Below are 17,715 nucleotides of genomic sequence, written 5' to 3' on the forward strand. Positions count from 1 at the left end.
TTGTGGAGTTGAGGTCAGGCTCATTCCTTGATGCAGCTTGCTGACCTATCAAGGGTATTTCCTCCTACACATAGGCTTGCCATATTATTTAGTAAAAGATTTGTATTAATTTAAAAAATCTGTTAATTGAAGGACAGTAAGAGAATTCTGTATTTTAACATTCTGAAGCTTTTACATCAAAAAGCTTTGTCATGGACTTACATTCATACATTATGTTTTTAATATGGACACAATTGAGGACTGTGCTTTAGTGTATGCATATGATAAAGAGGCACTTTTGTCAGTTTGTGTGCCTGCCTCAATCCCCAGTGCAACCACTTCCTATTGCACTGGGCCTTGTCAGATGACCATCTACCAACATACCCACCCTCTCACTAAAGTGTGAAGTGCTTAACACCAACATATTTACTCATACTTCTAAAATATTTTATGCATGGACCACCTGTGGACATGATGCAGCTCATCTGGTTGATATTTCTTTCCAATCTGTTTAGCCAGGTGCATTCAGTGCCTCATCTATCAAAGCAAGGTAAGGCACAAGAGTGGGTTGATGATTGTAATTAGTTAGATTGTGTACTCATCTATTTATTAGTTAAGTTAATTTGGTTGTTATGGCTGTTCTAGTTGTGCTGTTTTTTTTTTTAAAGATGCATGTCTGAACACAACTGAGAAAAGCAACAGTAAATTCAACACAAGAAGGATGCATTTATTTACGCAACATGTAAAATCATGGCATTGGTGTTGGAGAGCAGATTTAACGATAAACTTATTTGTTTTTATTTTCTCAAACTATGCCTTCCATTAGGGGAAAGGCATCCTTCAAAGCATTTTCACTTATATTGAGATTAAGTGCGATACCTCAATTTGGCAGTGCAATACTGCAGATAAAATTGCCTATGTTTCTCATTGGCTTTGGATAAAAGTGAATAAGCAACAGATGATTCTGAAATGTACTATCATATCTATTCACCTTTTTGTATTGAAGCTCCATGTAAGGGTTTTCTCCTTTTCAGATATTGCACTCTTGGCTACAGATGAGAACCCCAAATGTTTCACCAGGAATCTAGAAAGCTTCACTTGTTTTTGGGAAGCACCTGTGGCAAACTCATATTATTTTATCTACAGAAGTCACGAGTAAGAGTGCTCTGTATTGCTTTCTTCTGTATTAAAAGTGTAAAAAGTCAATTTATTACTGCAAAGAGATCATTGAGTTTACTTGCTGATGATAAGGCACTGCTAGAGACTTTACATTGGAAGCAAAAATAAATATGCCTAAAGCCCTCACATTGGGGAATAAGGTATAAACGTCTAATTTCATCTGCATATGAGACCTGCATCAGTGTCCGGTTCTATAATGAGGATGTCTAGCATTGCAAACATGGTATGTGTCTAATTGCGGCTTTACATAAATAAAAAAATTTAAAAACATTTAAGATTTATGCATTTTAATTTCATAAAACATTCCATCAAATTGAATTGAGTCATCTTTATTTAAACAAACCAATAATAATTAAAAAAGAATAATATTTTAAGATTTATAAATGGTAATTTGTTATACTTTACACAATTCAATTTTATGAAACTGAAATGCGTAAATCTTAAAAATAGGCTAATATGGGGGCAATCTCAGTTGCCTCCACATGAGTAGAGTCATGTTAGCTCAACGTGACTGTACCCACCATAGCAACCAAGTCAAGTCAAGTCAAGTGGTTTTTATTGTCATTCAACCATATACAGATAGTACAGTAAACAGTGAAACGAGACAACATTCCTCCAGGACCATGGTGCTACATAAAACAACATAGGACAAACACAGAACCTCATGAGACTACACAGACTAAATAACATACCTATATAAAGTGCACATGCAAACGTGTGCAAAAAGTATGGGACAGTACAATAAATTACTAAAAATTAACAGGACAATATGCACAGTAAGAGACAGTGCAGCGCCGACCAGTACACAGTAGTGCAAAAAGATGACAGTTTCTAAAAATGCCAAATGTAAACATAACATACTATGAGATAGTGTTCTATGGACATAGCAGTTATTGAGGTTGCAGCCAGGTAAAAAGTGACAATAATTAAAGTGCAACTCAGGACACGTGTGTGTGTGTGTGTGAGCGTGTATTTATCACTTTGTGGGGAACAAATGTCCCCATAAGGATAGTAAAAACCGAAATTTTTGACCTTGTGGGGACATTTTGTTGGTCCCCATGAGGAAAACAGCTTATAAATCATACTAAATTATGTTTTTTGAAAATGTAAAAATGCAGAAAGTTTTCTGTGAGGTTTAGGGGTAGGATTAGGTTTAGGGGATAGAATATAAAGTTTGTACAGTATAAAAACCATTATGTCTATGGAAAGTCCCCATAAAACATGGAAACACAACAAGTGTGTGTGTGTGTGTGTGTGTGTGTGTGTGTGTGTGTGTGTGTGTGTGTGTGTGTGCGTGTTTTTGTGATTTACGAGGACAATTTTGTAAGTTACAAATTAGTAATTACAAGGGTATTATGCTATAAATGTGATTTATGAGGACATTTCTAGTGTCCCCATAATTCAAATCGCTTAAAAATCATACTAAACAATGTTTTATTGAAAAAGTAAAACTGCAGAAGGTTTTCTGTGAGGGTTAGGTTTAGGGGTTGTGTTAGGTTTAGAGGATAGAATCTATAGTTTGTACAGTATAAAAGTCATTTTGTCTATGGAAAGTCCTCATAATGATAGGTAGACCAACGTGTGTGTGTGTGTGTGTGTGTGTGTGTGTGTGTGTGTGTGTGTGTCAGTCCAGTATCTGAGTATTGAGGAGTCTGATGGCTTGGGGGAAGCTGTTACACAGTCTGGCCGTGAGGTCCCAAATGCTTCGGTACCTCTTGCCAGATGGCAGGAGGGTGAAGAGTTTGTGTGAGGGGTGTGTGGGGGTCATCCACAATGCTGCTTGCTTTGCGGATGCAGTGTTTTTTGTAAATGTCTTTGATGGAGGGAAGAGAGACCCCAATGATCTTCTCAGCTGTCCTTACTATCCTCTGCAGGGCTTTGCGGTCCGAAACGGTCCCAAACCATGCAGTGATGCAGCTGCTCAGGATGCTCTCAATAGTCCCTCTATAGAATGTAGTGAGGATGGGGGTGGGAGATGTGCTTTCCTCAGACTTCGAAGAAAGTAGAGACGCTTCTGTGCTTTCTTGGTAATAGAGGTGGTGTTGAGGGACCAGGTGATGTTCTCCGCCAGGTGAACACCTAGTAATTTGGTGCTCTTGACGATCTCCACAGAGGAGCCGTCAATGTTCAGCGGAGAGCGGTCACTCTGTGCTCTCCTAAAGTCAACAACCATCTCTTTTGTTTTGTCCACATTCAGAGACAGGTTGTTGGCTCTACACCAGTCCGTTAGCCGCTGCACCTCCTCTCTGTATGCTGACTCGTCGTTCTTGCGGACCACGGTCGTGTCATCGGCAAACTTAATGATGTGGTTCGAGCTGTACATTGCTGCACAGCTGTGAGTCAGCGGAGTGAACAGCAGTGGACTGAGCACACAGCCCTGGGGGGGCCCCAGTGCTCATTGCGGTGGTGGTGGAGATGTTGTTCCCGATCCGGACTGAGTGAGGTCTCCCAGTCAGGAAGTCCAGGATCCAGTTGCAGAGGGAGGTGTCCAGGCCCAGCTGGTTCAGCTTTCCAATCAGGAGCTGAGGAATTATTGTGTTGAATGCTGAGCTGAAGTCTATGAACAGCATTCGAATGTATGAGTCCTTTTTATCTAGGTGGGTGAGGGCCAGATGGAGGGTGGTGGCGATGGCGTCGTCTGTTGAACGGTTTGGACGATACGCAAACTGCAGTGGGTCTAGTGAGGGGGGAAGCTGGGTCTTAATGTGCCTCATGACGAGCCTCTCGAAGCACTTCATGATGATGGGTGTGAGTGCGACGGGACGGTAGTTGTTGAGGCAGGCATGGGGATGATGGCGGTGGCCTTGAAGCACGTTGGAACGACGCTGCTGCTCAGAGAGATGTTGAAGATATCGGTAAGAACATCTGCCAGCTGGTTTGCACATCCTCTGAGCACACTGGGTTGACTCTATGTAGAGTTTTCCTCACATCGGCCGTGGTAAGACAGAGTACCTGGTTGTTGGGAGGAGGTGTGGTCTTCCTCGCCACCACGTTGTTCTGTGCTTCAAACCTAGCGTCGTTCAGAGCATCTGGAAGGGAGGGACATTTTTGTCACAGGCAACTGATGTTGTCCTGTAGTTGGTGATGGCCTGGATGCCCTGCCACATGCGCCACGTGTCGCCGCTGTCCTGGAAGTGACTGTGGATCCTCTGGACGTGTACGTGCTTTGCCTCTCTGATGGCTCGGGACAGTATGGCCCTCGCTGTTCTTAGGGCAACATTGTTGCCTGCTCTGAAGGCGGAGTCTCGGGTCCTTAGCAGCGCACACACCTCCGCAGTCATCCACGGCTTCTGGTTGGAGCGTTAGGTGATGGTCTTGGAGAAGGTGACATCATCAATGCACTTGCTGATGTAGCTGGTCACTGATGCTGTGTATTCCTCCAAGTTGGTAGAGTTGCCATATGTTGCAGCCTCCCTGAACATGTGCCAGTTAGTACACTCAAAACTAGAGATGCTCCAATCGACCGGCCAGGCATCGGAATCAGCCGATTTTACGCATGCTCGGTCCGGACCGGTGACCAGCCGGTCAGTCTCACATTTTCTGATTCCGAGCCGGTCCGTTTTGTTGCTAGTGGCGCAGGCAATAACATCACAGCCATGCTCACAGCTGCATGTAATCATGTCGTTAGCGTGGATGTTCTTCACTGTGAGTGAAGAAGACACAAAGTTTGCAATTTGTAAAAATTGTAAGGCTAATGTAAACCGTGGGGGACCAACACGAACAACAAATTTAATTAGACACTTAAAACACCATCACCCAGCTGAACATGCCCAGTTTGAAGAAGCTAAAAAAGGGAAAGCAGCTAAAGCTAGCCAGAGCTCAGAACCAGCCACAAGCCAGCAGCCTCTCCTATCATTCCTTGGTATGAGCAGCGAAAAGACCAAAGGAATTATGAGGAAAATTGTGGAATTCATGGCCCTGGATGACCAGCCATTTTCCATAGCTGAGGACAGAGGCTTCAGAAATCGGATTAATTTCCTCAGCCCAAAATGCACAATACCAGGAAGGCGGTACTTTTCCGAAGTCGCGTTGTCTGAGTTGTTTAATCTTGTGTCATGTCACACACGCAGCCTGTTACAAGCTGATCCCGAAGCAGCTATCAGTTTTACAACTGATATTTGGACATCTAACATAAGCTTAATGTCAACGTTGAGCCTGACTGCTCACTGGGTGGACAAAGATTTCCAGCGACAACAACTACTTCTGCACTGTCAAGAAATGACGGGGTCCCATACTGCTGCCAACCAAGCAGCTACATTTGACACTATGTTGCAGCGGTGGGGTTTGGACAAGAACAGGGTTCATGTTGTGCTTCGAGACAATGCAAGAAATATAAGCAAAGCACTTGATGAAGGCAACATGGCAAGTTTGCCCTGCATGGCACATACATTACAGCTGGTTGTGAATGAGGGTTTGCTGTCCCAGCGAAGCATCACTGATGTGGTGGCAATTGCCAGGAAGATTGTCGGACATTTTAAACACTCAACTCTCGCCTATTCACGACTTCATGACATTCAGGCACAGTTTGGTCAGCCCAATAAAAAGACTGCAACAGGATGTTCCGACCAGATGGAACAGCACATACTATATGCTGCAATCGCTGGTGGAGCAGAGACGTGCTTTGGGAGCATACGCTGCACAACACGAGCTGCCAGCCACACTCAACATGCATCAGTGTGGGCTTATTGAGAACGTCATGAGCTTGCTTACACCTTTTGAGGAACTCACAATGGAAATTATCTCCTCAACAGCAACAGCCGCAGACGTCATTCCAGCTATCACTGCACTTAAACGGCTTTTGGAGAAAAGGGCAGACACAGATCGTGGAGTGGGCACTGCAAAAACCACACTGCTGGAGGCTATTCAGAGATGATTCAGCAACATTGAAAAGGAGCCACTGTATACTTTGGCCACTGTTATTGATACCAGGTAGGTTATATAGCCAGCTGTTACTGTACTGTAAACACGATGATGATGATTATTAGCAATATTTCTGCTACTACTATCTACTACATACTACTACTAATAATATAACAACAAAAACAATATAATTATTGCCAATAATAATAACCATCATCATGTTAAAAACGTATGTAGCCTAGAGTATAAAACAAATTGGATGAACATAGTTATACCTGTAGGTTAATAGTTGTGCTTTATGTTTTCTAGCTATATTTGAAACACAATCATTTCAGTCAAATAATTGTGTTTAAAAGGAAAAAGTAGCGATTCTTGTACCTTTTGCATAAACAAAGACAAGAAGGATTGGTCAAATGTTTTGTCTTTGTCTGTTTATGCAAAAGGTACAAGAATCGCTACTATTCAGCAGAAGTTAAAGACCAAGTGAAACAGGCACTTTTGGCTATGCTGGAGGGGGTGACCAGACATGCAGTTGATGAACCTGTTGCAGAAGCGTCTGCAGTACCTGGTCCTGTCACAGAAGCACCTGCAGCCAAAAAGCCATGTAGTCTACTACTTTCAGTACATGATGAAATACTGAAGGAGAATGCTGAGGTGGAGCAGCTGCTAGCCAGCCCCTCATTTGTGCAGGTACAGAGCTACCTCTCCGAGTTGCCCAGCAGCAGAAGTGAAAATGGATTGACCTACTGGAGGATCAACAAAGATCGTTTCCCGGCACTTGCTCCACTTGCCCGAACCTACCTCTCTGCTCCACGTACAAGTGTTGAAAGTGAGCGCTGGTTTAGCTTGGCTGGACATTTGATAGATGAAAGGAGAAACCGATTACTGTTTGTGAAGAAAAACTTGCCATTAATGCTCAAGTAATAGCATTTTGCCTATACATATGTTGGCAACAAAGATGCCTTGTTATTTAATTATTACACACTGCACTTATTATTATTTCAGTTAAAACCCTTCAGTTTTGTTCATAGGCTTGTAATCTTTGGACTTTAGTGAGACAAGTAAAAAAGAGAAAAGGGTCAAATTATAAACAGTGGTAAATGACATCTGTTTTGTTATATAAAGCAACTAATTTTTAGTTAATTGATATTTCTACCTCTTTCCAGTGACAGAGCACTTTATTTTGAGAGTTGTTTAAGTAAGAGAAGATCCTGTAACTTAGTGAAGTTTGGGGGAAATTATAATGTTTAATAATTTATTTTATTATGAAAATAATTTGAACAAAAGTAGATTTTTGTTTGTATATGCTGTCAATTATAGTTATTTGAAAGAAAATCGGAATCGTCAAAAATCGGTATTGGCAGGTCACACTTACAAAAAAAATCGGAAATCGGAATCGACCAAGAAAATTGCAATCGGTGCATCTCTACTCAAAACAGTCCTGAAGAGCAGAGATGGCTCCGGCTGGCCAGGTTTTCACCTGCTTCTGGAGCGGTTTTGTGCGTCTGATGAATGGTCTGTATGCTGGAATTAGCATAACAGAGATGTGGTCTGAGTAGCCGAGGTGGGAGCGGGGCTCCGCCCGGTATACGCCTGGGATGTTTGTGTAAACAAGATCAAGCGTGTTCGCCCCTCTCGTTGGAAAGTCCACATACTGTCCAATAAACAGTCCGTCAGGGTGAGCGTTCTGCAGTTCGCTCATAGCCCCATACAGTTCACAGAGCGCTTCCTTAGCATTAGCGCTGGGGGGAATGTAAACTTCGGTTATAATAACAGTGGTGAATTCCCGTGGTAAATAAAAAGGTCTGCATCTAACAGTCACAAGCTCCACCAGCGATGAGTAGTAACTAGAGACTAGCATAGAGTTATTGCACCATTCCGTGTTGATGTAAACACACAAGCCACCACCACGAGTCTTACCGCACAGAGCTGCATTTCTGTCGGCACAAAACGAGGCGAGCCCGTCTAGTTGAATGGCGGCGTCCGGAACTCTGTCACTCAGCCACGTCTCCATGAAAACAAAGACGCAGCAGTCTCTAAGCTCACGCTGCATAGTCTGCTGGAATCGGATGTAGTCCAGTTTATTGTCCAGGGAGCAAACATTTGAGAGCAGGATAGACGGGAGAGCCGGCCGGCTAGGGTTTGTTTTTAGCCTAGCATGGACCCCCGCCCTCTTGCACACCGCTTACGACGTCCCCTCCCCAGGGCACCGGCATCAGGCAACGCCAAGGACTGAGGCCTGGTCTCCGCAGCAAGCGGAGTTTGCGTAGCAACTCCTGCAGATCATCATGCAGCTTGGTTGTTGCATGAATCGTATATTTTAACAGTGTCTGACGATGGTAGACATGAACACCGGTTGCTCCGATGTATGTGCTGTAAAAGTCAAGCTAAGTGACAAAAACAGCACCATTTTGGTGATCCAAGATGGCTGCATGCTACCGCGCCGCCATCTTGGATCAACACAAGGGACATTTCTGCATGTAAAATGGAGAAACCGGGCTAATTGGTAGCATTGGAAGCCTGACTGGAGTCACTCAGCATGCCCTGGATTCGAACTTGTCACCCCCGGTTTTATCACACTAAAATCATGTTAACACACATATTGTATATGTCTTGTGGCAATACTTTTGAAACAGTATTTTAACATTCTTAAAATTGGCCACATTCTCTCATTGTAAGTGCCTCACTTGAACCCAGATTTGTTATTAAAAAAAAGTTAAGGAAAGGATGGATGAGTCAAAATAGATTTTTGTAGTAATCAACATTATGTCACAAATGCTGTTTGTTGAGTTCAACCAGAATATTCCTTTAATAAAAAATAATAACAAAAATGTGAAACATTATTTAGGGCCTTGTTTGAGTTCGATATACTGCTGGACATTATCATTTAATTTTTACGGACATAATTTCCAGTTTGAGGAAAATATCCATATATTGAGGCGTTTATGTTCTGCAAAGTGAGGGAATACAAAAGGAAGTATTGTAATTGGAGAATGACAATTAGAACTGGCGAATTGTATCAAAAGTTTTTGGGAGAATATGTGTGTCAGTTTTGCAGTATTTTGACTGTGTTTTCAGGGGCCTAGACTACTTTAAGTAAAGTTTGCTTGAGGTTGACAACTGTCTTGTTATTTTGCACACAATCTACAAAAAAGGAACTAAAATTGTAGCACTATAGCCTGGTGAAAGTGCCTGCACTGTGTGGCACTTACAATGGAAGTGAATGGGGCCCATTTTTGGAGGGTTTAAAGACAGAAATGTTTTAATTTTATAAAAGCACTTGCATTATTTGAGCTGATATGTTTAAATTAAGTTAATTTTTCAACTAAAAAGTAATTTAATTTTCTATAACTTTAAACAGAAAAGGTTTGCAAGTGATTTCATCACACTAAAATCATGTTAACATGCATATAGTTTATGTCTTATAGCTATACTCTTGAAATAGTGAGTTTTTAAACATTTACAGATGGCCCCATTCACTTCCATTGTAAGTGCCTTACTGGAACCCAGATTCTTATTTTTATTTTATTTTTTTGGTTCTTTTAAAGATAAGGAGGGACGAGTCAAAATAAAACAAATGCTGTCCACTGAGCTTAACTTGTGACCACATTGTCATGGCAACAAATTTACACAGAAAAGATTATCAAGCGATTTTATGTTTTTTTTTTTTTTTTTTTTTATGTATGTTTATGTTTTATGGCTAAACTTTTGTAATTGAAAAAAATTGGTCCTCATTCACTTTCATCACGTTTTTTTTATTGAAAAGGAGGGACGAGTGTAATTTAATTTGTATTTTATTTTATTTATTTTTTCATTTTTTGTTGTGGTAATCAATATTATGCCACTAATGCTTTGTTGAGTTTAACTTGTATTGAACCTGGAATATTCCTTCAATGTCTGTGGTGGTTATGACTTTGGTTAAAACAAATACTTTTGTATCAAACAGAACAGAGGAAGAGAATCGGTGTAATGTGACACAACAGTCGTATGAGGAGAAGATGTTCTTAAATATTTGCGCATTCCCACCAAGTGATGTTTATCTGTTCGCATACACAGAGCTCAGCGTGGTAGACATGGACACCAACATAATTGTCTACAGCCGCAATGTCAGTGTGGAGGACCAGCGTATGTGTGTTTACAGTATAATCATGATGAGCATTTATGAAGAGCTCTTCAAACAAATTTTTGAGAGCATTTATTAAAATTAAATATATCTGCTCATATCTTCCTCCAAGATGTTCTGTATCCTCCATCAAATATATCCCTTCATCCGACTGGCGAGGTGGGCCAAATGTTAGTTCAATGGAAAGACCCAATAAACATTTGGAATAAGCAAAAACCACAGTATGAAATTCGATACAACTCCAAACACAAACAAAGCACAGTTAAACAGGTCAGTATGATACATACCTTAAAATACTAAACTGTTATTTATGAGTAGTTTATATAGAAACAGCTTATTTACTAAATGTAGTGCACACTCACTCCTCGCAGGTGACAGGATCTCCCCATAAGCTCACCTCTCTAGCTGCAGGAGAGAACTGCACACTGCAGATGAGAGTCAGATCTGGTAGCAAGCTTTGGGGTGATTGGTCAAGTCCTGTAACTGCTGTGGTTCCACAATCTGCAAGTAAGAGCTAAAAGGAATTGTTCACCCAAAAATAAAAATGTTGTCATAATTCCCTCACCCTCATGTCATTCCAAACCTGTATGACTTGCTTTCTTATGCTAAACACAATAGATGTGTTAATAAATATTCTAATCATTTTCTGTAATGCAATGGCAGTTGCTAGTGAGCGACGTAGGAGTCCATGCATCTTGTGCATATCAGTAATTGCTACGGGTTATATTTAGCTAGACAATCTTCACGTATCTAGACACTGTGGGCACTGCGTGAGAGTGCCATCTGAGGCCGAGATGACTTCCTTCCGTAATTCAAACCTTAACAATTTCACATTTAGAAGATGGAAATTTTTCTGGACATAAGAAAAATAATAGGTATACTTCTGCTCACCTTCTAGTCTTTTGCAAATTTTCAGATGACATAAAATTAAGGTGCCACACTCCTGATCTGTATCAAGTATTATGCAAATGGAGTGAAGAATTATATGATGGTGGCAGATACAACCTCCATTACAGCCAAACAAACAGGTATCATGTTTTATTAATGTCCCGTTTTACAACTTCTCTTAATATTACAGTAATCAAAAGCAAGCAGTTTAATTCAGTTCTTACAGTCCACCTTGTCTGGTTTTTCAGAAATTCATGGAGCAGTTGGAAGCTGTGTTCCAAAGCCAACGACACTGTGAATCAGTGTGTCTTGTATGGGGAGGAGTCCACTGTCTATCAGGTTTATCTCAGCACTGGCCAGGAACGATTCAGTCGAACGTTTTACATGAAGACTTTCAGTATGAACAGTAGCAGTGAGTGTGAAAGCAGATAAAAACCACATGTCATAATGTAAATAAGGCATCATCCAAATCATCTCGATTTGATCTCTGTGCAATTTTCAACAATATTCAATATTCTTTAAAAACAGTTTAAAACATTTAATATATTTTTTGGGGCATGGTTCCATGGTAGTTGCATTGTTTTGGACAAGCATCTTGATCAGATACTCAAAAAAGTAATCCACTACATGTTACTAATTATTTCTTTAAAATAATTGTAATCAGATTACTTTACCAATAACTGCATTGAATAAGTTATTTTAAGTTGCTTTTTAAAACATTTTGCGCTAAGGTGCACTCAGTATTTTTTTTTTTTTTCCTCATTTACAAAAATGTACTAATAGAGAAATCAATTATATTTTTGAAAGATATGTGTAAAATCATAACCACTTACATGAGATAAAGACTCCAGTCATATCAGTAACCTTACTAATGCAGTATTCTGTATAAATATTGTTTTAATTAGGTTTAACCTTTGTAATCTACTGAAAAGTAATTACAGTCAGTAGCTGTTATCTGATTACAAAATTTTTAAATGCAATGTGTTATACTGTTGACTTAAAATAAATTAGCACCATAAGTAAAAAAAAAAAAAAAAAAAGAAATAGCTTTTTATTGCTAATGGTTATTTTACAAATAGTGTACAAGTTCATTATACATTCAAAATATGACTATTACTAATTCTTTCTAAATAATAAGCAACAGCCAGAAGCCCATCACTCTTTTTTCCCCTCGCTCTCTCTCTCTCTTTTTGCCAGTCAAAACAGAGCCTCCACGAGGGCTTCAGGAACAGATGGTGGACGGTAGGCTTTGTTTAAGCTGGGATCCACCTCTTTTGATTATCTCTCAGTACCTAATATACCAAATCCGCTATCAGCTCCAAGGAGAGAATGAGTGGAAGGTGAGTTTGGATAACGTGAAATGCCTAATATTGTGTAGGTCCCCCTTGTGCCACCAAAGAATAGCATTCTGAGACGATATTCTTCTCACCACAATTGTAGAGAACGTTATCCGAGTTACCATAGACTTGTTCAAACTTACATAGTCTGGCCATTCTGTGTTGACCGCTCTCGTCAACAAGGCATTTCCATCTGTAGAACTGCCGCTCACTGGATTTTTTTATTTTTTGGCATTCTGAGTAAATTCTAGAGACTGTTGTGTGTGAAAATCCCAGGAGATCAGCAGTTACAGAAATACTCAAACCAGCCCGTCTGGCACCAACAATCATCCATGCGATTATCTACAGTAATCAGCCAATAGTGTGGCAACAGTGCAATGCATAAAATTGTCCAGATATGGGTCATGGGCTTCAGTTAATGTTCACATCAACCATCACCAATGGGGAACATTTTTTGATTTCAATGATTTGGACTGTGGCATGATTGTTGGTGCCAGATGGGTTGGTTTGAGTATTTCCGTAACTGCTGATCTCCTGGGATTTTCACGCACAACAGTCTCCTAGAGATTACTCCAAATGGTGCCAAAAACAAAAAATATCCACTGAAAAGCAGCTCTGTGGACAGAAATGCCTTGATGATGAGAGAATGGCCAGACTGGTTTCAACTGACAAAGTCTGCCTTAACTCAGATAGCCACTCTGTACAATTTTGGTGAGAAGAATATCATCTCAGAATGCTATTGAGATGCAGGTTGCCACAGATTTGGCAGCACGAGGGGGACCTACACAATATCAGGCAGGTGTTTTTTATGTTGTGGCTGATCGGTGTATATATAAATGTATATGAACATAGAGTAGGTATTTACTGTTTCTGTTCTATGCTCTGAATCAGTTGTGTTAAACAGTTGCATTTACTTTCAAACAATATCCTGTGGTAGCATTTCACAGTACCCAGTTCCAAGACCAGCACTTGTCTGGATGTGCAACTGGGGGGGCAATACATCATCCAGGTCAACACACAACCTGATGGATCAATCTACAGTGGATGCTGGAGTGATTGGTCAAAACAACTCACTGCCACTCATTTGACTCCAGGCAAAGGTAGACAATCTCTCTGACATTAACAAAACAGAACATCTCTGAAGCTCTGGACAATTTTGAACTACCATTTCTGCTTTAACACAGAGTCGATCTTCTTTGTCTGCATACCAGTAGCTTTACTGATCATTACTTTTGCATTCATCTATTTCTTCCCCAAATACTTCAGGTAATTTAGTCCAAATCACTCTAACATTGTACATTTCAAAACAATGTTCTAAAATATGAACAGAATGTAAATATAAAAGAATATAAACCTATGTACCTTACTTTCACTCCATTAGTAAAGTGAAGCAGTCTATGTGGCCATCAGTCACAAACCTAAACAAGGTGCTGGAGAGTTTTCTGGCAGATATCAGTGGATCACACTGGGTAATGTTATATCACCTTTGATAATCAAGCAATATCACAAGAGCAGGGTTTGGGAGTAACGGAATACATGTAGCGGGATTACGCATTTAAAATACAAAATATAAGTAACTGTATTCCACTACAGTTACAATTTGGTAAATAGAATACAGTTACATTCAAAAAGTATTTTGATTACTGAAGAGATTACTTTGCATTTTATTGACATTTGTTTCATTTAATATTTAGTTCTTTCAGATGGAAAACATTTATACATATAAAAAGCACAACGTGCATTTGAACAGCAGTGAAACACTTTCTTATGATGTGTTACATTCATACGAGCAGACAGATAAGTAAGTTTGAAGCAGAAGAAATAGAAATAAGCTTTATGTAAATTGTCAGCTTTATGCTAAGCTAAAATGCTATTTTACCTGCACATGTTATCAGGCACGATTATATACTTTTTTATCCAAAAAAAAAAAATCACGTTGGATCATAATTAATTTTTTTCTAGTAAGACTTTTGATATTAGGGAAAAAAATCGTATTCTTGATCATTTTTGTATCATTTTCCTGTAAAAATATTTAATCCTTAAAACAAGATACATTTGATTTATCTTGTTTTAGAAACAACACTGCATAAAGATATTTAGGTTTTTCAGAGAATATACTTTTAACATGTGTATTTTGTCTTACTGTACTGGCAGAGTTTTTATAGTCAAAACAAGTGAAAAAAATCTACCAGTGCTGAAGAAGTAATCCAAAGTATTTAGCACGTTACTGACCTTGAGTAATCTAACGGAATATGTTACAAAATAAATTTTTCAGCATGTATTCTGTAATCTGTAGTAGAATACATTTCAAAAGTAACCTGCCCCACCATGCACATGAGCACTGGTCATAGGTAATCACAGCTATGCTGATAATCAGTATAACACCACAATTGCAAGTGTTATGTTGCTTTTACACAACAGTTCTATAAACAAGTTAATGGACAATGGAGACTCCGTATGACCAGTTATTTTGAGTAGTTTTCCTGTGCTAATAAAAGTTCCAAATGAAGACAAAGCAGGATCAAGATCAGCCATTTTATGTCGACAATTATTACAGGGCTCTCTGGCAGTACCGCTGCTCCCTATATACATATATAACTCCACCGGCTGCCCTTCCTCACACGTTATAAGTTTTTCAAGGACTCGATAGCAGTCACGCAACACAGACGACCCCCCCCCGGCCAGCGCCAGCCCTGCTCTCTGGAATACTCATTCTAATTGGTCAATTGCATTATCAAGCAGTCTGATATTTCTGAATAATGACGCACATCATGGGAGAAAGTAATATTTCACTGCTCATCTGATTTGAGCCTTTCCTACTTCTCAAATCCCTCTTTTTAAGAAAGCTAATAAAACAAATTTTACTCAAATCAATATTTAATTTCCATTTATTTATTTGGCAAGCACTGTTGTAATAAGCGGGATAATGAGCAGTCAGATGATCAAATTTGTAAAATTAACACCAACAGATTACAAACTGGCGGTAGGATTCAGCTGGTTCTGGAGACTCTCATCTCATATAATAACAATTTCAACACAAATCAATATTTAGTTGAATTATTTACTTGGTGAGTAGCCATGGATAATCTACAGTCAGCTGTCCATCATCACAAAATCCCCATTTAGGGTGATACAAGATCCCTCTGGTCTGCGTTGGGGTCCTGATCACCCTGATGAGGTTAATTTTGCGATGTTTGACTGCCTGTAGAATATTCCTTACATAAAGACAGAAAAATGCAGCAAACACAGACAACTGGAGTAATACAAACAGTATTCTGTTATACTGAATATCAGCACTCTTGGAACACCAGTTGTCCAATAAGACTAGAGGACCAGAATTAATGGTTCAGAATTCATGAGCATAATTTAGTACTTTTTAATTTTCTTAAACATTCTTTTTCAGTTTTCTCATTTCATTCTTTAAATTCTTTTGAATTCAGGAGCTAACCTTCAACAAGCAATGCGACAATACTGCTGCCATGTCAGTGTTAGAGATCCTGTCTGAGCGGGATGCTGCAGTTACAGAAAAACCTTGTAAGGAGGCCACCTGTCTTTTTCTCCCTGAGCGAGTCTTCTCGGTTGGTGAAAAAAATGGGGAGGATTTTGGAGAGGGTTTGGAGATGGCTCAAGATTATGTGATTTTGAACACCAATGAAATAATTCCATGCTTTACAGGGAATGACTGTGTGTACAAGGATGTTTCTTTATCTAAACTGGCCACTGAAAATCTACACTCTTGCCTTAGTGCCTGTTCTACCAGCTTTCCAGAGTGCACGACTAATATCCTCAACCATCCCTATCCCCTTCTCGCAGAACAATCAGAGCTTCAAGAGTACAATTTGGCAGTCAAAATATAAACACACAGCGATAGTGGTAAAGCAAGTGGAGAAATTTAAAAAGTTGTGATAAAGCCTTAATCTCACTCATATTAATACAAAATAGGATTTCTGGGTTACCCCACCTCAATTTAAAAAAACTTGGAAAAGGAGAAGCCTGTGAGGTTGATCATTTGTATCTTAAGAAACAGACAAGGAACACCATATGGATCCATCACAGCACTCTTCTCATTATACATCAACCCAGATCTGAAATCAGGTGTTACGTGGAGATTGTAAAGACATTTGTCCAATGCATGGAATTTAGGTCACGATCTAAATTTAAGATCATGTTACTTGCAAGGACTTGTAGAACAGAATAAAGCCATATGCACTTCCATATTGCTATAATGGGGACCTTGTAAATAGGATTACTGCTCTTAAAAGAATATTCCAGGTTAAATACAATTTGTACATTGCAGTAAAATGTTACCAGTTTTCTATGATCCTACTTAAGCAATTATGCTTGTATATTTGTAATATTTTGTTTGTAATTAATATTGTAATGAATATGACAAAAGAAGAAGTCTCATAATTTAAGGCACTCAATAGCTTTAGTGTATGAAGACAACACAAAACAGAAAAGTCAAATCTGATTAATGAATGTTATGGTATATTGTATGAAAATGAAATTTTAACAATGACAATCATTAAATAATCAACAACAATTGTATGTGTCTTTCTCTCCCACATTAAAATGTATAAAAACTGATTTACAATAAAGTCTGTTGTGCAAATTCTTAACTAAAGTGTGAAACGGAAGACAGATCAACATGATTTGAATAGGAACACATTCTGTTAGATGGAATTTTCCATAATGTACACCCCAATACCATGAGAGCATAAAGATATTATTAGAATATTCCGTGTGATCAAATGCACATTTAAAACTTGATATTTATAGGATTACACATGCATAACTTGGAGCTTTAAAAATTATAATTTATTAAAAACAGATGCTGGATTTAATTTCAGATTCAGTTAATAAGATCAAGATTTTGGCCATTCCCGGAGGCCAATGCAAAGCTCCAAACAAGATTTTAAAATCAGCTCTCTGAATTTCCATAAAGGTGGATACACTTAGCAGGGATCAAAACAGGTTGCCAGTTAGAGCATGTGATTTCTCAGAAATCCCAAACCGGACCAGCCTTATTTACCAAACACAGGGCATTCGCAGTACTGTGCAATGAGAGTTTATCAGTCAGCCTTCAGGGCATAAAGTACATCGTCCTGACTTACACTGAGGCGAACACGGAGCAGCAGGTCCAGGCGGCTGCCTTCTAGGAGAAGCAAACGACAGGAACCCAGTCTCTGACAGACCGCCAGCCCCTCAGACACACTCACCGGGTGCAAACCCTCAACACGACACACAGCCTGGTGCTGGACAAATACCTGGGAGAAAAGGAGAGCAGAAAAACACAATTTTAACAAAGAACAATTATTGTGAATTAAAACATCTTTAAAACACCGGATA

At 39.4% G+C, this 17,715-nt stretch overlaps 1 protein-coding gene and 1 pseudogene across 3 annotated transcripts; one reads left to right on the forward strand and one right to left on the reverse strand.

Annotated features, from left to right (window-relative positions):
- The first annotated feature begins 136 nt into the window (after positions 1-136).
- LOC127646437 (thrombopoietin receptor-like) lies at positions 137-17,439 on the forward strand. Of its 3 annotated transcripts, XM_052130097.1 has the most exons (12): positions 137-529; positions 1,014-1,134; positions 9,965-10,143; positions 10,254-10,411; positions 10,513-10,648; positions 11,058-11,169; positions 11,278-11,441; positions 12,227-12,369; positions 13,304-13,466; positions 13,551-13,632; positions 13,748-13,835; positions 15,807-17,439. In XM_052130097.1, exons 1-12 carry the CDS (start codon positions 430-432, stop codon positions 16,221-16,223), a joined length of 1,863 nt encoding a protein of 620 aa, XP_051986057.1. In that variant the 5' UTR covers positions 137-429; the 3' UTR covers positions 16,224-17,439. The 3 variants fall into 3 exon arrangements, with proteins under 3 accessions (XP_051986057.1, XP_051986059.1, XP_051986058.1); XM_052130099.1 differs by lacking the exon at positions 1,014-1,134; XM_052130098.1 differs by lacking the exon at positions 1,014-1,134 and having other exon boundaries at positions 10,075-10,143.
- The window catches only part of LOC127646440 (origin recognition complex subunit 1-like), a 23,394-nt pseudogene continuing 23,089 nt past the window's right edge, over positions 17,411-17,715 (reverse strand).

The sequence above is a fragment of the Xyrauchen texanus genome, chromosome 7 (assembly GCF_025860055.1).
Source record: "Xyrauchen texanus isolate HMW12.3.18 chromosome 7, RBS_HiC_50CHRs, whole genome shotgun sequence".
NCBI lineage: Eukaryota > Metazoa > Chordata > Actinopteri > Cypriniformes > Catostomidae > Xyrauchen > Xyrauchen texanus.